The sequence below is a fragment of the Patagioenas fasciata genome, chromosome 6 (genome assembly GCF_037038585.1).
Source record: "Patagioenas fasciata isolate bPatFas1 chromosome 6, bPatFas1.hap1, whole genome shotgun sequence".
In the NCBI taxonomy this organism is placed as follows: domain Eukaryota; kingdom Metazoa; phylum Chordata; class Aves; order Columbiformes; family Columbidae; genus Patagioenas; species Patagioenas fasciata.
This window is the reverse complement of record NC_092525.1, coordinates 18,035,296-18,059,465: the sequence shown is the minus strand read 5'-3', so window position 1 is coordinate 18,059,465 and position 24,170 is coordinate 18,035,296. Positions and strand designations below refer to the sequence as shown.

Genomic DNA, 24,170 nt, shown 5'->3' with positions numbered 1-24,170 from the left:
TATGGCAGAAACACTGATCCCCGTGGCAATCAGTTGGGGCTGCAGGAGCACCCATGGTGGGTAAGAATAATAACTTTATTTTTGCCTTTATTGAAGGCATGCCAGAATTGGGCCTGGTGTTCTTCTGCCTGAAACCCCCTGTTAATATTTATCATGACCAAGAGACCTGAAATTCAGCTTGGCAACTTTGTGTGTATGAAGAAGTGACATAGCAATGCACTCAACATTTTGAATCAAGATACATAAAACCTTTCTACTGGGTGATTTAAAACGAGTAGTTTGGGCAGTGCGAGAACTGCGTGTCAGGGTGCACGTATCGCTTTGGGTAAGTGTGAGCGATGACTTTCGGCATAAAATAAAATCGAGAGGAATATTCCATATGATTTTGAATTAAACCCCAGCATTGACTGCCTGTGTTCTGAGACATGAATAATGTCAGTTGCTAACAAGGTATCCTGTTGCCATCACTAATAGATTTTGATGGGAGCACTGGGACAATTAGCTAACATCCTGAAAAGTCGTTATCTTTCCCTAAGAGTTTGTTCTTGAGTATTCCTCGGAAATATTTCTTTAGCGTGGAGATGCTTAATTTGCAGCCTCTAGCTCTTCTCCATCTGGTTTTGCTCAAAGATAAACATGGTTTTTGTGAAACCCAACCTTTATCAATCAATCTTAGTCTTAAGATTCTTTAGCCAACAAAAAAATCAACAACATTTTTGCTTGGATTAGTAGGAGCTGTAGTTTTTTGAGGCAGTTACATTTTAATGGAGATAGGAAAAGCCACAGCCTTGATCCGAGATCTGCGGTCCTGCAAAGCGTCGAGTCTTTTCCTCAGTAGAGACGACTTTGGGGAGTTTTCAGAGCAGGTTGCCAATGATTTCAAGCAGCAACTCCCAGCAGAGTGGCTGAGCCCACGTGGAGCTCCACATGGTCACGGCTTGGCTGCTTTTGGGTCTGCCATAGAGTCTCTACTTCGTCTTCCAACCTGATGGGTTGGGCTCTGAGCAAGAGGAGAAGAGGCCTTTCTGTCTGCCTGTCCATCTGTTTTTTTCTCTCTCTCTTCCTTGCCACAAAGAATGTGAATGATGCAGAAGATCATCAAAAGCTCTTGGCCCCACGCTAAGTGTTGAATCAAACCACCAGCTCTGACGGAACACTGATGATGATGCTGTTCTGGATAAAATGCCAAAGCACCAACATCTGCATCCAGTGAGGAACCCCAGGACCTTGTGTAGAGCAAGGAGTTGTCTTGCCTGTTCTTGTTCCCACTGTAGTTTTCATTTTGCTCATCACTGAGGGGTTTGGATGTGTTGAGCACCTGCCACAATTAAAGATATTTCTTCAGTGACAACCAAATTCACAATTACATGAGTTAGGTGGGGACGGAGGGGAGCGAGGAGTTACATGTATGTGTTTACGTACGGTCAATGTCTGAGGTTTTGTTATGCATTTGTATAAAATAAAAGACTGTTTTACTTACTTGCGATTCAGAAAATCATTAAGGAGTTTAATAGTAAGTTCTCAGGAAATTATACCTAAACTCCTCCCAGGAGAATTTGTCTGGTTTTGTAACACTAAAATTTCTGGAAGTGGATCCAGTCACCTACAGAGGTGGTGATCCTGAGCCTGCTAACAAATATTTTTCTTTTTCTTGGTTAGTTTTCACTTCACAGTATCACAGTATGTTTGGGATTGGAAGGGACCTCGAAAGATCATCTAGTCCAATCCCCCTGCTGAAGCAGGAACGCCTAGGTGAGGTCGCACAGGAATGTGTCCAGGCGGGCTTTGAATGTCTCCAGGGAAGGAGACTCCACAACCTCTCTGGGCAGCCTGTTCTAGTGCTCTGTCACCCTCACTGGGAAGAAGTTTCTTCTCGAGTTTAAGTGGAACCTCTTGTGTTCCAGCTTGATCCCATTACTCCTTGTCCTATCATTGTTTGCCACTGAGAAGAGCCTGGCTCCATCCTCATGACACTCACCCGTTATATATTTATAAACATTAATAAGGTCACCCCTCAGTCTCCTCCTCTCCAAACTAAAGAGCCCCAGCTCCCTCAGCCTTTCTTCATAAGGGAGGTGCTCCACTCCCTTAGTCATCTTTGTTGCCCTACGCTGGACCCTCTCCAGCAGTTCCCTGTCCTTCTGGAACTGAGGGGCCCAGAACTGGACACAATATTCCAGATGGGGTCTCACCAGGGCGGAGTAGAGGGGAAGGAGGACCTCTCTCGATCTACTGACCACCCCCCTTGTAATACACCTGAGGATGCCATTGGCCTTCCTGGCCACAATGCTCTTCTGCTTGAGCATACCCAACAGATCCCTGTTCAACCACACAGGCCTCCTGTCATAAGATTTTCCTGCATCCTATGAAGGTCCCCTAACACAGGAGATAGAGGCTCTCAGCAAATTATGGTTGAACTTGATGATCTTAAGGGTCTTTTCCAACCAAAATGATTCTGTGCTAAATACCACATCTGTCTGACTCAGTGTAGCTGCAGCTCCCCGTCGGATGAAATTATTTTGAATTGGGCTGAAAGAAAATATACTGGATTAGGAGAGGTTTGGTTTGCTTAAGAAGAGTTGCTTCCTGTAGTCAGAACTGGAGATTTCCTTGTGGTAACCAGTTCCATGTGTCTGTGGGTTTTGTTTCTGCTAATTGTTGTTTTAAGAGGATGATTTGGAAGCACATTGTTTTATTGTCTGTTTGTGTCTACAAACCCCAACCCTTCCAGCAAACACACTGGAATGACACAACCAGAAAACCGGTCTCTTCCCATTCTTAGTGGGCACCACATCTGAAGTGATTGCACTTTGCTTGATTGAAATTTCTCAATTAAAATCCTCAACCAGAACAACTGTTGCATGCGATATTTCAGGCCTCCCCTGTGTGATAGCCTATATTTGTGTACGAATACGTATGTGTATGCAAAAATGTAACAGCAGTTTAAGCAATTAAGTGCAGTTGACAGTAAGAAACTAAATTAAGAATATATAATATACATGTGTGTTGAGGTAAATGGGAAGCATTCAAATGGCACTGGGTGAGTGATGTATAGATATAAGCCAGTGAGTGATGCACCATTAATATTAAGTCGCTTGGTGTCTTTTGATGTATCTTGTTTTGTGTAATTTGCTGTTTTAGCCTTGACAGTGTTGAACAAACCCCTTCTGTGCCCAGTTTCTTTCCGAGACTTGCTTCCCATCAGTTTTGGTGCCAGAAAGGCTGGTTAAGGCTTTTCACCCAGAACAGGATGTTATGCAGACCTCACTTGCAGTTTTTTGTCATTGCTTAGGTATAGGGTTGATGATAGAAAAATTCTTTGATAGGAAGTAAAGAAGGGGTTTTATTAAGTACTGGAATAGTCACGCCATAAGTCAAATATCATCAAAAGTCACAAAAACATCAGCAAAAACTGACCTATGTGATACAAATCTGCATTTGAGTCCTTGAAAGCTTCAGAAGTGTTTCAAGTTATTTGTATCCCTTTAAAACTGCTTTTATTTAAATTTTGTTAACGCCTTGGTTTCATTATATAGTCATTAGAACTATGCACTATAATTTTTTTTTGCATCAGAACTATGAATGTAATTGATTTATTTAACCTAGCCAAAATGTAACATAACTTCAGACTGTCAAGTTCCTTCTGCTGTTTGGAATGTTAATCCTCAATTTTGGTACAGAAAACAGGTTTACAATTGTTCTATTAGATCTTTTTCCATAGACATAAAGCTTATCCCTCCTAGTTTTAGGTGTCACAATGTTGCCCAGACCCTTAAAATATGTATAATGAGTTTCCAAAATAATTATTTTCCATTGAACTTTCAAAAAGATGCATTTCCAAATGCTGTGCAGATTTAATAGACGATGTTAGATTGATAATTCTGTTGTTGTCATTTCAGATTTGATGGAAATTTTAACACCAACGTTTCTAGGACCATTAGCTGCGATAGACTGTCTACCACTGTCAATAGCAGAGCCTTCAATCCTGGACGCGACTTAAATTCTGGTAAGTAGTACGGTTTGGGTTTTTTTCCTCTGTTGTAGGTTTTTTTTTTCCATCAGACTTTAACATTTCCTTGGCATAGAGAATTACCATTGGTTGCCATAGCAACACGCTTTTATTTCTCCTTGAAACTGTCACACTGTTCTTAATTTGAGATTTCGTGATTGAAAGATGATACCTAAAGTAATGCCCTCAGTCTAAGTACTTTACAAAAATGTCATGAAGATTTTATTTCAGCCTACCATGGATAATTTTGTTGTGGTTTATGCACTTTATGTTTCTTTTTTTTTTTTTCTCCCAAGACACTTTCCTTGCTCGTGCTGTCTGTTTGCCATCAGTCGTGGCAGCGCTGAAGGGGCTGCACAAAGAAGTTTCTCTGATCTTCCTAGCCGAGTTCAGCTAATGTGAGGCTGTGTTTGCAGCGATAGGCAGAAACTACAAAGTATAAGGACATCCTAAAATATTTCCTTTCTTTGCCTCGTCGGGGCATTTCCATCTTGACAGTCAGTGCATTTGCTTGACACACTTAAGGAGCTGGAAATACGCTCAGAACCAAAATACACAGGACTTATCCCTCGAAAATTCAGCTTTTGATCCTCCAGTGCAGCAAGGTTTTCTCTTTTTGCATCCTGGTCAACTTGAATTAATACATCGATTTCAGGGTTTTTAGTCATAGTTTTGTTCAACTGTTCCATCTTTTCAACTTTTTTGGATGCCTTAGTGCTCTACATTAGAGAACCGTGTAGATTTTGACTGTGAATTTCATTTAGCATGAATTTTGGATTTTGTTGTGTGGTTTTGGTTTGGTGTTTGTTTTTTTGTTTGTTTGTTTGTATTTTGACTTGAGAGAGTGTGGGGTTTTATTTTAATTTTCCTGTCTTTTGGAATAAAATAGTTGACTGAATAGGGGGCAGACCCCATATTCCACCTTCACCATGCACCGAGCATTTGCAGATCTTGCGACAAATAAGATGAAAGAACCTCAAATTTTTGTCTAGCCTCTCTTACTGTGTCCCTTCTTACAGCTTTGCACTGTGTCTGCTTAATTGCTGTCTTAATGAAATCTAAAAAGACAAAGTAAAAAGCAAAAGGAATGGTCCCCATAGGTTCCTTTCCATTGCATTTCTGGTACCACATCTTGAATGCAGGTGCTCCCCAGACCAGCTGATTTCCTGACGTGTGTCTCATCGCTGTAATTTGTGTTGTTTTCCATCCTCAGTATAGTCTTTGTTCACTTATTCTGATTTTTCTGGGTTTTGTTTTACTCATAAACTCTCTCTTTATCAAAACAGACAAACAAAAACAACGAGCAAACAACTTATTTGTATTCAACTCGTGTTTAAAATCACACGCAGTTGTTGATTAATCAAAATAATTTTTGAAAGCAAGTTGTCATGCACTGTTATAAAAGCAAAGCATTGAATGAATGACTTAATGTTTTTTATTTGAGTAAAAAAACATTCTACTGCAGAAGATGGATGTAAAAAACAGTGTTAAAGAAATATTCCTTCTTCTTAAGTAGTGGAAAACATATAAGCTGTAGTTTCCCTTAAACATTTTTTAAATTTCTGGTTTAAATTCTCACAGATACAAAGCGAGTGCGTGTTCGAGCCTCTTGCTGCCCTGGCTCGCCAGTGAGACTTGAGCGTCTCCTCTTCCCTCCGGCTTGAAAGCTGCCTGATGAAAGGAGCATCTTCAAACACGGGCACTGGCAGGAAAGGGCAGCGGAGGAGAAGAGGGAATTGGAGTGACTGTGAGAACAGGGAGCTGCTTCAGCATTTATTGACAGCAGACGCTCCTCCAGCTCTCCTGTCCGCAGCTCTCAGAAACACAGCCTTGGGGGGAGGTTTGTTATCAGGGAGAAAATGCCTGGGAGAGAGAAATAATAGAGTGGAAGGACTGGATTGATGCAGAAAAATGAGATGGAAACTGATTTATTGAAGAAACAAAAGCTGATAATGAGCATGCACCTCATGAAATGAGAATTTGGGTTTTCTGTAGGGGAACTGCAAAGAGCAGCCTTAGTCCAAGTAACAAGTGATAGGACAAGGGGAAATGGCCTCAAGTTGCACCAGGGGAGGTTTAGATTGGATATTAGGAGAAAATTCTTCCCAGAAAGGGCTGTCGGGCATTGGAACAGGCTGCCCAGGGCAGTGGTGGAGTCACCATCCCTGGAGGGGTTTAAAAGGCATTTAGACGAGGTTCTCAGGGCCATGGGTTAGTGCTAGAGTTATGTAAGGGCTGTGGTTGGTGATCCTGAGGGTCTCTTCTAACTGAAAAGATGCTGTGATTCTAGGATTCTATCCTGAGCTCCTTATGTGAAGGTGTTTGAAAGTCTGTGAGTTGACAGTTCCCACTTCCCCTTCCCTGGTCCTCAGCTGAGAACATCTGAACCGCGTGAGCTCCTCCAGCCCGGCCCCAGGACAGGACACGGCTGTGGCTTCGGGAGGGGTTGATGCCACAATAATGCTGACAGGGAACTGGGCATTGCCCATGTCCAAAGCAGCATCCGTCTTTCAGTGTGGAAATATTTGGGTTTTGGAATAAACTGGCTGTGGGAAGGCTCAGGGGCAGGAGATTGGTGTTTGTTTTGCGGATGGAGGGTATTGTGTTGGTGGTATCTGGAGCACTTGCTTATGTAGTCGTGGGCATGACCTGTTGTGCCAAAAAAGCGGCCTCTGCCCAAAGGAATTTGTGGTCTAAGACAATAGTTGGCATGAGATGGGCTGGGGATATAAACAGAGTGGCAGTTTTGGTCAGGACAGAGTGCCGGCAGTGCCCCTGCAGTTTACAGCTCTCCAAATGGCTGTAGGGTTACAAATAGTTTTTTAAAAAAACTTCCTTGTCATCTGTCTCTCAAAACTCTTATTTTTCTTATTTCTGCAGTGACCTAGTTCTGTGAAACTGCTCACCTTAGGGGATACACGTAGGACAGAGCACTTTGCGAAAGAGCTGGTTTTGAATAAATCTGTGTGTGTGTATTCATCACTCTAAATTAAAACCACCTTTCCAAGAGGATAAAGATCAAACAAGAAAAAAGCATATCTAATCTCATGTTTTTCTTACTTCTTTTGTAAGTGTCCTCACGTAGAGCTCCTGAGGAAGATCTGTTGCATTTTTAGATTCAGACTCTTACCTCAGCCTGAATGATTTTTCTGCCCTAAAAACCCGAGAGTTGTTGGTACATCTGGGTGTTTTTCCTCTTCTGCCTTACCCGTTTAGACTCAAAAGGCAGGATGGGAAGCCACAGCTTCCCAAAAATCATGTCACACCACCTTTCCCACTGGATGCAATGTGATGGAAGGACCTGGAGAGCATCAGCCTCCCTGGGAAAGGGTTTGAAATCCCTCTGCTCCTCCAGCCCAGAAGCTTCTTCTCTGGTTCAGCCACAGTTCCAAAACCAGCCTGGCCTGTCCATCAACCAGGTTGTCTTCAAAAAAGGGCTGATCGATTCATTCTTAATGCAAAACAAAATTCCTGTGAGTGTCTCTATTTCCCGCATAAATTTTGCAGTTTAAATAATGCAGCCTATAAAAAGCTCTCAGCAAAGCCTAAATTTAAACTAAACTACGTTGAGCCTCCATCTCAAATCTTTAAATGTTAATCTTGGCCCGTGCAGTGTAAGAAAGTGGGGCTGGAGCGGTTAGTTGTAGGTGTTGGACGGGGATTGAATTTGCTCCTGAAACTTTCAAAAATAAACAATGCTTTTTATTTTTTCCAGTGTTTTATGGATTTTTATAATATAAAGAGAAAATAAACAGTAATCTTGGGGAAGGAAGAAGAAATAGATGTACTACTCTTTTCTCAGCCCTTAAAAAAAACGGTTTGCTGTTTTTTGGTTGGCTTTTTTTTCACTGATACCAGGTGGCTTTTTTTTTAATGTCTTGAAAAGGTTTTGCTTCAGTTTTCCTTTTGGATTACTTTTAACCATTACAACAAAATAGATGAGGCTTTATTCTTCAGACGGAATCACAGACTTCAGTTAGTTAGATTAAGAGATCTGTCCTCGCCTGTGTGAACAGCCCTTTATTTATTAGACAACAAAATCTTACCCAGAGCCAGTGCATTATGTTATCAAGATTCCTTTTTTTTTTTTCTTTTTTAATAAACAAGGAACCTCTAAATCTTTCTTCTTTTCATCCTTCAAAGTGCCGAAATATCTGTTTCAAGTCAGGCAGCTTGAGCAGAGAGCTCCTCACCAGCAAAATATGCAGAGATGGTACCAAGTTGCTCAGTAAATTTTGTCTCTGCCTGATGTGAGGTGTTGATTGTTTAAAATGTGGAGTGCCTTGGTCACGTTCTTTACATTGCTGTGCTTTAAACTGCTAGTTCGGCTAAGTTAAAGTAGTTGGGAGATATTCGAGCAGATGGGTTAATAGGTCCCCTTCAAATCCTTTTTATCAAGGAAGCTGGGCTCATTCCCTAAAATGAAAGGTTTTTTTACTTATTTGCCCTTCAGAGTCAAAGGAGCTCCCAAAGAGCCAGCTGGGCTCCGGCCTGGCTCGTGCCATCAGCAGAATTTTAATTGGGTTCAAGCCACAGAGCCTTTTATTTCTGGAGAAAGCACGTGAGCCAGAATGCAGTTGGACTCAGAAAATCCTGGCTCAGATTTGTAGGTCTGGTGGGTGAGAGAATGACTTTATTTGTAAAATAAACATGCTCACTTTCGGCTGTTGTTTCTGAGGGACACCGAGGTATCTTCATGATGATTATTTTTAGCAGGGATACTTGTGAGAGAAGAACTGCAGTGTGCGTGTTGCACAGAAAATTCAACTAGGGTTTTTTTTTTTTTGACAGGGTGAGAACCATGAGGTCTGTGGCTCAATAAATGTAATGCTAAAGATGACTGTAAGAAGTCCTTTTGTAATGAGCAATTATGTTCAGTAGTTCCTCTTTTTTTCCCACTGACTGTTTGTGCTGTTCTTTGAAGATTAATTAGTTAATGATTTGACTGTGCTTTGAAGATGTAAAGTGGTATCTAGAAGTGCTAAGTATTATCATATCGCATTCCCTTTGAAGTTTCATAAACTCTATCACATAGGGCATTCTTTCTAAAAGTCCTTTTTGCCTTGTGAGGTACTTACAATTAGAGAGAACGATCATTTCAAACATTCTCATGTTACTACTTTCCAACTTTTTCTGTCTGCAGCAGAATTTGGGGTCACTGGAAGTGGAGGGGCCGGAGGTTTCGGGGTGACAAGGCGATGCCAGCTCACAGGCAGCTCCCAGGTGGCCGTTTGTGTCCCCAATCTGTCTCTGGAATTAAGGGATCCCACTAAAATTTCGGCTTTTGTAAGACTTGGATTCTTGGCTTCCTCCAAGCACCGTGATAGCGAGGCTGGGTCTGTATTTAGTGGCGATGCTCATTTTAGAAAAGCAAAATCTTTACATGTACTCAGTAATGGAAAGAACTTTGTAATTTATGTTAGAACAGGGAGATGGGGACCATCTTACACTTACAAAAATGATTTGAACCTGACCAGAAAATGAAAAGTAAATTGCTTTTGAGTCAAAAAAGGAACCACAGGTCTTGGCCAAGCATACGGATGCCTAGAAAGTGAGCACCAGTGCGATGCCCTGCACACATTTCTGCTGCCAAGGGTGGAATTTTGATGAGTTTGGCCTTTAGCTATAAGCTAGACAGACAACTTGCCTTATGGTATGTTTTTGTTGGGGTGTTCTGATTGTGTAATCTGTCCAGAGGCTGCTCTGCTGGAAGGAGGAGGTGAGAATAAAGTACAGGCGAGCGACTGGAGACCTGGGAAGTTTGGGGTAAGTGAGGTTTGGCTAAAGAAGAGCTGGGACCAAGAATTGAAGAAATATCCACAGGGTGTTCTCACAGCTTTAGTGGATGGAAAATAAAATTGCACTTAAAGAGAAAAAGTATGTATTTTTCAGCCATGGCTTATCTGCTGTGGTCATAGGAAAAAGAAAAAAGTTTAAAAAAAACCCTAAAGAGTTAGGATAAAATTGGTAGTGTTTGGGGAGGGTGTTGTTGAGGTAAGATATTAGCTGAAGGAAAACATGAGCAGAGCTTTGTGTAAAGAGGAAGAGGAGAGAGAGGCACCGAGGCTGTGAGCAGTGTGACTGAGGTACGAAACCAATGGTTTTGTGGGGAAAACAAATTTTTAAACATGGAAAACAAATACAAATCATGACCTTGTGAGAATGAGAAGTTTAATATAGCCATGACTATAAAGGAAATACTTTTAATTATGAGCTTCTTTAATGCTGTTGGTGAAATTGAACTGGACAAGTTATTTCATCTGGGCTTTACATGAGTGCTCACTTGTCTGATTTCAAATCACGTTTGTTTTTTTCAAGTTCTGTAACCCACAACAAAAACTTAAATATGAGAAATAGAGCTGCTTTATACAGAGCAAAACAGCTGCTATGCTTCACCCCCAGAACTATGAAATCCTGGTGTCTAGACATCAAAAAAAAAGGATTTAAATGCTTGATATTCTCTTCTCTCTCCCTGCGAGACAGCGCAGTCCTGTTCCCATGAAGCTATAGTTCTGATGTGCGTGGTCTGTGATGGCCTTATTTATGTTAAAGTGTAATTGTATTAACTTTTTCAAAGTATTTTGTATTACAGACAAATGGACGGTGATTTTCATACACTGCTGAAAGACAGTCTTGTTTAAAAAATTTTTTTGACATAATTATGATTTTTTTTTTTTTTGCTTCTGAGGTTTGGATGCTTTTAAAGGAATTTTTTCCAAGCTTTTCTTTGCAGCTTAATAAAGGTTTATCAAATACTGTCCTGCATTCCCACAGCCGTGACTGTGCAAGGTGCAAGGGCCGCTACCCCATCTCTGCCAAACCCTCCATGAGTTCAGAAATAAAGCTGGGTTTTCCCAGGCAAGATTCTGGAGAGGAAAAGAGGATGGGTGCTTTGGAGGAGGGCGAGGAGAGGAATTTCTGCTGGTCCTGGCTAGAAAAGCTAGGAACTCTGTGTGGTTTATGTTTATTTTGGTTTTAATTACAACTTTTTTTTTTACCTAGCTTTTCCATGGTGCCTAAATTTGGCAATATTAAAATTTCACACGGTTTGGTGTCCTTGCTACACAGAAACCATTGTCTGTGACCCAAGAAACCTACTCTTCGTACAGATCAGAAACAACACTGCTAAACTAGTATCATATCAGGTTTAAAACCAAAACAAGGACTTGAGAGAAATTTAAGGGGAACTTGAGTAGAATAAAGAATATTTGGATATTTATTTAACTTTGCATTGCAAGATTATGGGTGGTTTCTCTGAAAGTGGAAAAATTCCTGAGAAAAAAAGATTCCCGTTCCCAAGAGCATCACCAGGTTGGTTTTATCTGTGCACAGGGGAGAGAGAGGAAGAAGGTTTGGCATCTTTGGGGTTGGATTTGTGTTTTCTTTGAGAAGGGTGAGAAAGTGAGTGGTGTGAGCAGAGTGTAGTTCTGGTCATTAATGCACTGGGAAAACCGTGGTCAACTGTTTCGTGTCTTGTTCTTGGTTTTTTCCTTAGTCTATTGAGGCACCAAATTCTTCTAAGCCACAATTGTGCAAAGTTGCATCTTTGTCTGGAGTCCAGCACAGTGCAACCAGGACATCCACTGGGGCTTCTAGGCACTGTGGAAATACAAAAAAAGCGTAGCAAAAAGTGGGGGAAAAAACGCCAAGATAGTGGTTTTTACAGGGTGGTTGTGCTGAGCTGAGTGTGGAGAGACCATCGCGGCTGCAGCCAGTTTGGGAAACTTGAGAAAGTGCTAAACTGTTGAGGATGTTGAACTTAAACGATACTCTATGTGGGTATTTTGTCATAGAATGTCTGGCTGTGGTTTGAAATGTGCCTTGCAGTGATTTCCAACCCAAATATTGGTGTATCAGATAGTGGCGGAGATTGGGGAGATGAAACTGGCCAATTTTCAGCCTCAGTCCTGAGGGAAATGCCAAAAGTAGATGCTCAGCGCAAGGTAAAGCGCTGTAAATCAGAGCTGCCCTCTACCAGGGCTGGCCAGTTTGATGATCAATGAACAGAAGAGGAGAAATGACAATTGAATACTTATATTTATTTGGTTGGTTGGGTTTTTTTAAAATGTATTTTAAGCTCGGGTGAGTCAAACACTGTTGTCCCCACCTGAGCTCTGAGTGCTCAAGATTTCCATAATATCTGTTCGCTCTGGTTCAGCTTGGTGTATTAAATATCTTTATAAGTTGTTAGTGCAGAGGGTCTCGGCCCTGGGGTAGCTGCATTACTTGGTTGCAAGTTTTGGTCCCATTCTGTGTTTTTACAAATGTGCTCAGTTTTGTTAATATCACTGACCTATAGCTTTTGAAAGACTTTTATTTTTAGTGTTAAGTAGTGCTTCCTTGAAGATTATTTTAATAGGAAAGTAAGCATTTTTTAAAGAGAATTAATGTGGCCTATAAACTACAGGAGAGTTTGAGGTCTGTACCCTGTACTTGTTTTCTGAGCTTAGTTCCTGCTTGACCACACGACTCGGGAACGTGCCATTTATCTTTTTATTCTTCACTTTTTGTCCATGCAACGAGTTACTAATAATTACCTACCAGAGAGGGGACTTGTAGGAAAGTTGTGATATATGCTAAGAGCTGTTATTATCATTCTTTCTGAATTTTCTGATCTTGAACACGGGAATGTGGTGGAGATGCTCACGGTGAGCTGGGTGTGACCAGCATGGAGCCACCACCCACCAGGTAGCGCTTGCGGAGCGTGACCACTTTGGAACCCTTCGAAGAAAGACACTATATTTTTCCTGAAAAGTGTCTGTTTCTCCTAACATGAGGACCTCACAGCCTTGTAATTAAGGCACAGGGATAATGAGAAACATGGGGAAATTCTTGAGTCCCAGGAGTGGAAGCTGTACCCATCTACCCTCATGCAAACAGGAGGGCATGATGAACAAAAAGAAAGAGTCTCCCTTTTTTTTTTTTTTAACCTTTTCAACTATTTCTATCCTGTGAGTTTTTTCTTGACCCACATTTGTGTGTAAAACTATTTTTGCTAAATGTTCATGTAGACATTTTTAAGCAGATGTCAGTGTGGACAATATTAACAGATTGGGTTACTGAGCTGTAGGCAGCAAACCTATTTAATATTTTGGAGTTACATCAGTATAAAGAACACATTATTTTTTTTAACATTAGGATTCTTTCTATGTGAAAACTACATGGACAATGTGTTGTAAATGTATGTATGTATATGTACTGTATATAATTGCTTTAATCTCTTCCTTCTTTGCTCCTGCCTTGGCTTCTTCGGCCCCAGTTGTACTTCAGAGATTCAGGAATTGTCATCACTTATTAAACAAAATCTATCAAGTCCAGTCTTAAGCTTCCAGGGCCTTTAACTGTTTGCAAATCAGACGTGAAGCTCTATCAGTCCTCAAATAGAGCTACTTGTAGTTGATGTTGGGACCCAGGTTATTCTTCTCCAGCCACCTATGAGACAATAAACCTACCTCCAAGCTTGACCTCCCTTTGTAACTCTGTTTTTCATTTTTCTCTCCAACCTTCAGTTCTTGCTGATAATCTGAAGTCTAATCCAGGAATTAAGTGGCAGTATTTCAGCTCGGAAGAAGGCATTTTCACCGTTTTCCCAGCCCACAAGTTCCGGTGCAAAGGCAGCTATGAGCACCGCAGCAGGTACGATTTGTTTCCTTACAATTTAGTGGGCAAAGCACTAAAATTGGGTTCCACAAGCACCGATTTAATTACAGCGTTATGCTTTGCCAAGACGACAACATTCACCGGTACCTTTTAATGGGATCCCGTGGGTTTTCTTAGGTTTGTTTTTTAAAGTGCCAGTTTTCACTTCTAAGAAACTTTGATGCAAAATAAAATCATGTACAAGTTCCTTACCTCTCCCAAATCAAATAAACTGTAAATAGCAGTAAGTTGTGAATTTTAGGTCAGCCCATAGGCAAAATTTGTCTTGCGTTTGGCTCATACTTGACCCCCATTAATAAAGCAGGGAAGCTGTGTTGTGCGGGTTTGGATGTGGATTGCTTTGGGGAGAGGAGGAAGGCTGAGACACTGGCGAGGGCACAGGTAGGAGCATTTTTCCAATCTCCGGTTGAGGTTCCAGTGGCACTTTGTGGATAATAGGGAAGCAACAGTAGTGGAAACTTTCTACTAAGAAAACTAGAAAAAAGGATCAAACGGTGACATGGTTCTACTGCCCGGGGCAATATTTCTGTTCTGTAGGCATAGAGCAGTTGCAGTGCAGAACTTTTTCCCTAGCGTTTGCTGTCAATATTATGGGACTGATCAAGAGTCAAGGGTGGAATCTTTTGAGGAGGTGCAGTGGCTTCAGTGTCTCTGGTCGCATATTAACTAATCGTACCAGTTAATTAATCTATGCAGAGGAACTATCAGCACATCCAGGTATGTTTCTACGTAGCCGAGTGTACAGAGACTAAAAAGTGTTTTGGTTACCTGTCCCTGTTGAGTAATCGAATGTTTACAGACGTTATCTTCTATGTGTCATCAAAGCTTGAAACATCTGTGCTTGATTAAATTTTCTGTGGTCTTGGAAAGGTGTGGCCTGAAGACGTGAGCACCAGGGGTACCCCAGGCTTGATCACAATTTTGACTCTACAACCACTGATGATTTCACCCAAATTTCACTTAGTCTTGGTCACAGTTTCTCCGTAGCTAAATAAGGGATATCTTTTTGCTAGTATTTACTTCAGAGCGTAGTTTGGATGGATTAATCAGTTAATACTTAAGTGCTTTGAAGATCAAAGGCCCTATTTAAGTTCCAGGTATTAATACCAGTGTAGAGCTGCAGGCTGTTTTACAATTAAGAACTGATTTGTGCCAGTTGTTTATTGCAGTGCCTTGTCTAAAATCTTCTGCGTTTCCTTAATAAGATTACTCTGGCTGCCTTTGATACAGTAAAATTTAGATCCCAAAACTCAGACTTGATTCTAAACAACTTTGAGAGTCCTGTCTTTTCTTTTTAATTCTTCCTCCATGCTGAAGCTCTTCCTAATTGGTTCCACATTGAAACCTTGGCATGAGAGCTTGCGAAACCTTTCACACTTCTCTCACAATATTGAACTGGATTTCTGCTTCACTGAAAATAGTTGTTTTTGATGTTAGCACAAACAGACACATGGCAGCACCAAGAGACTTCACCAGAGTTAACTCAGATCGGCCCCAGGGTTTGAAACTGTGCAGACCCGAGGGGTTGTGGAACGTGATACGCATGAAATGCATCCCAGAGCACCAAGAGAAAACCCTTTCTTGGCCAGAAACCTTCCCTTGTTACCATAAGCCGAACACCCTATGCTAATGCAACTCCGCGCAGCTGCACAGGTTTTTACTTGTCATGTAACCAGCAAATACCCACTATTGCACTTGTACATGTAAGGTTCCCGGCACTCAACATTTATTATGAGGCATTTCTCCCTTGTCAACACTTAATCCAAAATGTGATGTGAGCTGCTGCAATCCCAAATGCTGCTGTTGCGTCAGCAAAATTGTGTATTCCTAGCTGAGAGTGGTTGGTGTGACAGAGGGAGTAGGATCTAGCACCTGATATTGATTAAAAAAATCAGAAAGAGAGTGAAAACGAAGGGCCTTTTCTGTGTGTTCAGATTCTCAGCTTGTCTTTCTTAGAAGAAGCTTTCATAAAGGCAAAAATTCCTGTAATATTTTCAGTTGTAAACCTTTCAGTGGCAATTAGAATATACCTGATGAGAGTGGTTTGGGTTTTGTTCCCCTTCAGGCCTGTCTATGTTTCTACCGTTCGACCTCAATCCAAGCACATTGTTGTCATTGTGGACCACGGGGCTTCAGTCACAGAGACGCAGCTCCAGATTGCCAAAGATGCGGCTCAGGTTATTCTGAGCTCCATCGATGAACACGATAAGGTAAGCTTTCTCCAAACAAGGAGAGTATTTTGATTAGTTTCAACCATGCTCAGCGTTTTCAGTTTTCATCCAAAACGATGTTTTTAACTTGTGGTCCGTGGATTCGTAGGGATCTGTGGTCTGCCTCTAATGGGTGATGAAGACTTGAACTCACTTTTGGAAGCCTGTATTACTGCAGAGAAAACATTTGGGGATCCGCAGGCTGGAAAAGAGTTAAAACCACTGATCTAAGGCAAAATCTTGTTTCTGAGTCATCTTTAAAGGCTCCTTCATCTTGGCAGAGACTTTAGGTGATGCTCAGCAGCATGACACAGTGTGCAATTAGGAGAACCGTGAAAATCATTACTCGTGAGAATCAAAATGATTTATTCTGCTGCTGTCCTGGAGTGAGCTGAAACATAATTAATGTTTGCAAGATTCCCAGACAACCATGGTATCAGCAAGGAAAGGATAAAGCAAAGGGCCAAGAAATCTGAATTGTATTTCTTGCTTTGTCACAGGTATTCTACTTGACAATGAGAAGGTTGCTTAACTGGTGATTTTTTAAATAGGGATGACAACCAGAGGCCCATAAGGTGCTTCTCTAGGACCACAAACAGTCCCTTGTTTGGTCTTTCCTTTCAGTAATCCCATTAGTAGGATCCTGGTTGTTCTTTCTGCTTGTTTGGGTTTTGTTGTTGTTTGGCTTATGGTTTGTTGGTTTGTTCTTGTTTGTTTGTTTGTTTTTCATAGGAATAGAGTTTCAGTCAAATCAAGCGAAGAACAACGGATTATAATCTTTGCCTTAAGACTTCTCATTAATAATACAGGAAAAAAGCTTCAAACTTCTGTGCTTTTAGAAAGTTTTGATACTGTAAAATAATGCTTATAGTTTAGCAGAATTAATAGTAATTTCATGTAAGTGTCAAAAGTATTTGTCTTAATATAGACCTATAATGAAGAAAATACATTTAAGACATTGGTCAGTAGCTCAGTGGTTATGAAACCTGTTATACAGGTATATAATTTCTGCTTAATTCTATGACTGTCTTGCATCAGTCGTAATTTACAATAAAATATGCTACTCATTTACTAAGACTGGTGTGTTATGTGTATATTAATGCAAGTGTTACCACTACGTGCCATACTTATTTACAGAATAAAAACTGATGGTAGATTTGGCTCACTTTGGCTGAAGCATTAAATCAACATAATGCTTTGCCTATGAGAAGTTCTTAGAGGTTGGGTTTTTTTCATTTTCTGCATGCACTCTGCTTTTCTATAGGCACTCAAGGCTTTCCTGAAAATGTTCTCTCCTGATTTTGCTTTCAGTTATGTGTGTATTAACTATTATATACGAGCAGAGCAAAGCTGACTTCATCTGAGAAAGAAATGGTGATTTCAAGAAAAAGAGATTTCAGTCTAAGTCTAATCCTTTTCAAATTGGGTGGATTTATGCCTCAAGCATTTATTTTTTAGCAATTGAATTTTAAATCCCTGGAATCTCTTCAGTTGGCTTATCATTGTGTTTTCTATATCAGCGCGTAAAGAATTATAAATGGCAAGGTAATCCAATATAGTTTCTTCTCTTTCAAGATCTCAGTGTTAACCGTGGCAGACACAGCAAGAACCTGCTCGCTGGATCAGTGCTATAAGACGTTTCTGTCTCCTGCGACTAGTGAGACAAAAAGGAAGATGTCCACCTTCGTTAGCAGCATCAAGTCATCTGACAGCCCCACGCAGCACGCCCTGGGATTTCAAAAGGCTTTCCAGTTGATCCGAAATACAAACAATGGCACCAGACTCCAAGGAAGTAAGTCCCTCGTTGTGCAATCCTGATTATTTCTGAGGCTTGCAAATGTTTTCTTACTTGATATTCTCACTTTGACAGAGTGTAATGTCTTGAATGTTAAAAAACATATTATTTTATTAAGTAGCATTTACTTGATCTAGAATCAGCATGAGCAGCTGTTGAATATGGCCATTGCCTTTGAATTTATCTCACTTGCTGACTTTCTTTTGAATGATAATATGGAATTGCGGGATTGGATTGCCTGAAAGCTGACTTATTTCCCAAATGTGTGTGGAGAGGTGTCCTTATAATGACAATTGCTGTTGCTCCAGGTTTGTTGACTTATTGCCAAAACATAAATATGTGGGTAATTCACCCAACTGGAATCCTGTGGAAGTAGCCCATGCTTTTCAGGGAAAAGGGGTTTTTGAGAATACCAATTTTGGGTGAAATTTTATGGAATGTGAGGTTGGCCTGGCTTGAATTGTCCTTCATCTTAGAATAACCTCCTGAATTTTGGTGCACGGATTATGGGCTTTCTCCTTCCCATTCCCAAGATCGGGGATTCCCATTCCCGTCGCTTCGTCCTGTGCCTGCTCCAACAGATGCAAATTCTTCACCAGCTCAGAACAGAAGAAAGTGAAAAAGAAAATCCCAGGGATGGAAGTGCTTTGCAGAGACTAAGATGTGCTCCTACTTCATGTGACTCCTTCAGTTTATAAAATTATGCCTTTAATATTAAAGGTTCAACCAACTTCTGAACTTTAGGCTATAGATGGAGTGAAGCTCTTATCTGACTGTACACTGCTCAGCTGAAAGATGGCTTGTCGAGGGCAGGTTTTTATCATCTAGCAAAATGATGAAAATAAAACATCAAAACAAGAAAATCCAGCACTGCTGAATCTGGCTGGGATAAGGTGCATTAATCATCGGTAGTTATTCCAAAAACATCAGCTGTAGAGTCTTGCAGCAACCTCCTACGGATCTTTTCTGTTTGGCACTGTTTGTGTATTAGGATTAGAATGTTTTGTTGTTCTTCATTGATGTGAAAACACATACTTTTACTAGGTTTCATACCAAACAATTATTTTTAGGGCACAAGTACAAAAAGTTAAAAGGCAAATGCTTTGGATTTAGGTTTTCTCTAAGCGTGAAAGATTTTGAAGACCTAATGTGTATACAGTGAACTTCAGAATTCATAGGGCAAGACACAGTAGGTTTGAGAAGAGGATGTTTATAGAACATGCCTCATTTTCTTGTAAATAATCTTTTTATCTTTCTAAAAAAGAAAAATAAGCCTAGAAAAAAATATCATTCATTTCACTGTTAATTTTCTAACATCCTGTTCCTGGAGAACAATGTGTGGGTGTGTCGGGGAAGTTTTTGAGATACGACCTCACTCCCAAATTCACACTGAAAGAGTTGAGGAGGAAATTACTGGTATGAGGTGGAAGAATTGTGCTGCTGAACACGTCGGAATTTCCTGCCACTGAGTACCAACATTCCCTGAAAACACTCTGATTAAATAGGTAGAGTGTGTATGTGTGTGCATATATATATAAAAAATTAAAAATTGCAGTGTGTAAATATATTATACACACACACTATTGATGGGTGCAGTAATGATACACTGAATATAAGGGCCATTTTCTGCTGTTGAAGTGTAGTCTATCAAATAGTGTAGGATGATCAGCTGTTTAATGATAAAACCTGTTCAGCACTGATCCCCAGTGCAGACTTAGGACTGTCTTATGTTAGTCCTGCTCGCAAACCTTTTAGTTTGCAGCATCAGGCTTGCCTGCAGTATATAATAGCTGTACTGTAGCCTAGGAAACACGGTATTCCTTAAACTACAGCCAAAGCTGGGTTAATACTTGGCTTTGCTTTTTTTCCTAGCTTTAAAGCTTGTTTAAAAAAAAGGGGGGGTGGCAGAAATTCCCCTAAAATTAACAGCTCCTCTTAGCTTGTTTGTATCAAAAGCTGAATCTGGCTGAAATTCTTTTCAAGTATGGTGACAAAATGTACAAGTAAAAGCATTTGTACCTATCTAAAAAATCCCACAGCAAAACCACAAAAAAAACCAGATGAGACAACAAAGATGGTGTGTAACCAACTAACCTTGTGTGCTTGGGATTATATGGTGTTGTGTGATCCCTACAAGTGTCTTAATTACATGCATAAACCACTTTTAATACTGAGATACAATATGATGAAACAGGATGGCGTGTAACAATTATTTGAATTTACGTGTTCAAATGCTTTGAGGCCGTTTACCGAGAACATGCTCAGCTTGAAAAACGTGTTCGGCTCCCTGGGAAAGGAGCCGATGAGGAACGGCGATGTGCTGCGTCACGTTTCTCAAGCGTTATTCTCCAACCTGCGCCACGCGAAGGCGTCGGGTGCTTTTCCTCCCGCCACGTCCTCCAGCGACCGCCCTGTGAGGCCAGGACTGAACCACAGCGGGAGTGGGTGAAAAAAGGTCTTTTTCAGGGGCTTTTGTGGGATACCCGCCACCGTGCTGCTGCGAGGCTGATTGGATCGCACGGGCAGATGTTGCTGGAACGGAGGATGAGGAGGGTCTTGTGATCACCAGCTGCAGCAGTGACGGCTGGGAAGGCACCATGCACTGTTCACGTAGGAAATACCATCAGATGCAGCGCAGCTCTGCTCTGTAGAATTGCGGGACAGGAGAAGAACAGTGGGTCAGGAGACAAAACTTGCATTTATTTTTTTGCTTTTGTTAAACCCTCTTCGTGGATTTAGTGTCTCCCACACTCCTGCCTGGTTGCAGTTGTGCCAGGAGGTGCCTGTGGGGTTTGCTCAGGAGAAACAAGCCATGGTGCTTCTGGGTGGCTGGTAGGCACTGGATCCAACAGATCTTTCTTAAACAATGTGAATAGAAGTTTAACAATGAAGGATGTAATTCTTGAAACTGCAGCGTGTTTATCCATCGTACATTCCTGTGAATCTCACAAATGAAGCCATTGGCAGTATATGGTTGTAAGCAGATGTAGGGGCCCTTACCACGACTTCCCCGAGTTAAAAATCTAATGCACTTTCTGCTCTCTCACTATATAATTCTTTTTAGATACCGATATGGTCATAATTTATCTCTCAGCTGGGATTACATCAAAAGATTCCTCGGAAGATGATAAAAAAGCCACTCTACGTGTCATCAATGAAGAAAACAGTTTCCTCAATAACTCAGTAATGATTCTTACTTATGCGCTTATGAACGGTGAGAAATGTTTTTGTATTTCCAGTGGATGAAAATTCCCTTTCGTTGTACAGCTCTTTTATTGAGCTCATCCAAATGTAATTCCACGCCTTACTGGGAGCAGTTTGCTAATGGGTTTTGGCCAGTGTAATCCAGAGGCTGCATCCAGATGTTCTCTCTTTGGTGTGTGAAATTATATGCCCCCACTATATGCTTATATATCACAGTGCAGCTGCTCAGGATATAAAGTATTATTGCCTAAATTGCCTAGTGGCAACCAGACTGAATTAAATTTGATAACAATTGCAACTGTCAACCTTCCTGACACTGCCTGTGTTTCCTGGTGCAGCAAAAGGGCTTTTATTTCAGTCATGGGCCAACATCAAATGTAATCTGAAGTGTTTTGATAACTTAGGACCCAACCTAGGAGTGAAGTTAAATATGAAGATCACACACACAGTAGTTTGGCATCCTGTGCTTTTTCCAACGCAGCATTTTTAGTAAGAAGGCTGTATGTTGTGTTACTAAAAACTGCACATAGACTCTAGGCAAGGAAGGCAATGTATCATTTGGCTGCAAATTTAAATACTCATTTGAGACATAGTATGTACAAAAGTATTAGATTTGTCTGCAGGAATCGAGCCTGAGACTTATGTAAAATGTGAAGCTTTAATGTTTAAGCTAAAGAACAAAGCCTGCTATCTCCAGAGGCGTATAATACGCTTCTGGTCCTGTGTGTGGAGCAGCCACTGGTGGAGACCAAAGAGCTGTCCTGTGGATTTATGGGTCACCTAAGTCTTTGTTAGAAGATCTTTGTTTAAAGTGGTGATGTGAACAGCACATTGAATTTTTGCATCGTGCAACAGCACCTGAGAGGCAATCTTAGTAAATTTTGAACTAGGTATTTACTTTTCCTAAAATGATACAAGTCTTTCATCACGTTACCTTATTGCCTAAATAGTATATTCAGTCCTACAGTACAGCATGTGTATCGTTTTGCTTTTATTGACAGCACTTTGGAGTAAGATGCAGAAGTCTTGATGGAAAATATGCTCCTTCTATTTCTCGTGTCTCCGTTTCAGAGGGGGTGACAGGTTTGAAGGAACTGGCCTTTCTGCGAGACCTGGCGGAGCAGAACTCGGTGAAGTACGGGGTGCCAGATCGAACAGCCCTGCCCGTGGTCAAGGGGAGCATGATGGTCCTAAACCAGCTGAGTAACCTGGAGACCACAGTTGGCCGATTCTACACAAACCTCCCCAACCGAATGATCGATGAGGCAGTCTTCAGCCTCCCTTTCTCAGATGAAATGGGAGATGGTAAGTGCTTACACTGAATTTAGGTATAAAAATGTCAGATATTTGGTTCCTTTTTGCTTACATGTACTATAGTCTTATGAGGTGATGCTTTTAGATGTGTTCCCAAGGCAAATGTAATATTGGCCTTTCGTGTCAGTAGGTTTTTTATCTGCAGAAAATCTGGTTATGAAAAACAGTGGTAATAAGGAACGGAATAGATAGATTCCGACTTGATTCTCAGGGGTGAAATTTGTTCTTACATGTGTACAGCATCCATAATTTAATTTGTGGAGGGAAATGCCATGTACTCAAGGGAAGCAATCTTGTCATGTTGAATTGACAGCCCCGACAACGCTGCACTGTTGCAGGGTTAATTATTTCAGTCCTTCTGTCTGTCTGGAGGTCTTACAGGTGGACTCAGGGGGTTGCACAGACCTCACAGCAGAGGAGAGAAAAAGTTGTTGTTGTTGGAGCCTCCCTTCCCTGAGGAGCCACGCACGTGACCGTGGAGTCACCCTTCCTGCTGCCATTCCCCTTTTCTCTCTTTGCACCCCAACCCGTGGCTTTTCACCACTGGGTTAGCACCAGTTCCGTGATGCACGTCTGTAAGGATGGGGATTCCAGGCACAAGCAGTCAGACCCGTGTAAAGAGGGGGCTTAACAAATGGCACAAAGAGAGATTATTGAATATTGTTGAACATTTGCTATCCTCAGCTCTTCCATTAGCTTCAGCACTCTTGGCCTGTCCCCAGCACTGAATGGTAGAGGAAAACTGAGCTTGCTGGTGATCATAGAATCATTTTAGTTGGAAAAGACCTTTAAGATCATGAAGTCCAACCATTAACTCAACACTGCCACTACGCCATGTCCCTGAGAACCTCATCTCTGTCTGTTCAACCCCTCCAGGGATGGTGACTCCACCACTGCCCTGGGCAGCCTGTTCCAATGCCCGACAGCCCTTTAGGGAAGAAATTGTTCCCAACATCCAATCTCAACGTCCTCTGGTGCAACTCGAGGCTGTATCCTGGCCCAGCTAGCCTGGAGTGAGGGATACCCTGAATTTAGTGGAAGCCTGGTGACAGTTTTTTCCATAGACTGTGAATGCATCCTGAAGAATATTTTAATGCAGCAGATGTCTGCAGTCTGGTTTTCCCGTCAGTTTCTAGTTTATGCTGATGTGGTGGGAAGCTGCATGGATCTGCCCTTTAACTTTAAAACTAGATGCCATGTTACCAAACACTGTGTGTTCAATTTTACCTCATTTCAACACTACATCCAGTAGTGGAGAGATTAAAGGTGTTGATATCGAAAGAGACCTCTGGGATCATACAAGCCTGTGTATAAGATGACACACATGTAGGAATGCAGAAATCAGTTTAATTTGTGCACTGCAGGAGGATCCTTTGCATGTTCTTAGTTTGGCCAATACGTCGGAGCAGTTGAGGGTTATGCTGAAAAGTTTTCAAGGGCTGCTGAGTTCAGGTTGCACATTTGCTTTGTGTGTTGAGTCCCAAAACAAAGACTATTCCCGAGCAAATCTCTTCTGAGTCAGGGTGCTTGCTACTTTCTGCATTTCCTAACCTCAGTAATTAGACTGTGTTATTAGTCTCTCACAAAGTCATATCTGAGCATAATGGAAAATCTGAGCAACAGAAGGATTAGAAATGGTGCAATAGAGGAGCTTTGTCTTCCATAAATATTGAAGTGTACTTAAAAGCTTATGCATGCAAATGAATTTTATATTGGTTTGAAGGAAAACAGTCACTGAGTTTCCAAATAGCAGTGGTGTAGAAACTAAGAGAAATAAGGTATTGCTGAGAGTTCTCACCTCAGGCACAAGATGCGTCTCAAACCATTGTGCAATTATGGTATGATTCCCAGGACAAGTGGCCATACTGGAATTTAGTTAGGCAGAGGAGGTTTAATATTCTCAATTAAATGAGCTATAGTTCACCCCTCTTGTTGCTTTACAAGTACAAATTCTCTTCCTCTCTCCTCTCCCTATTTT

At 41.2% G+C, this 24,170-nt stretch overlaps 1 protein-coding gene across 2 annotated transcripts in view; it reads left to right on the top strand.

The window, feature by feature from the left end:
* CACHD1 (cache domain containing 1) overlaps positions 1-24,170 on the top strand; it is a 102,022-nt gene that overhangs the window by 52,280 nt on the left and 25,572 nt on the right. For both annotated transcript variants that reach the window (XM_065842352.2, XM_071810073.1), the window contains exons 4-9: positions 3,900-4,006; positions 13,519-13,645; positions 15,735-15,879; positions 17,455-17,671; positions 20,739-20,888; positions 21,950-22,183. In XM_065842352.2, the coding sequence (XP_065698424.2) occupies positions 3,900-4,006; positions 13,519-13,645; positions 15,735-15,879; positions 17,455-17,671; positions 20,739-20,888; positions 21,950-22,183 (980 nt within the window). The remainder of the gene's footprint in view (positions 1-3,899; positions 4,007-13,518; positions 13,646-15,734; positions 15,880-17,454; positions 17,672-20,738; positions 20,889-21,949; positions 22,184-24,170) is intronic.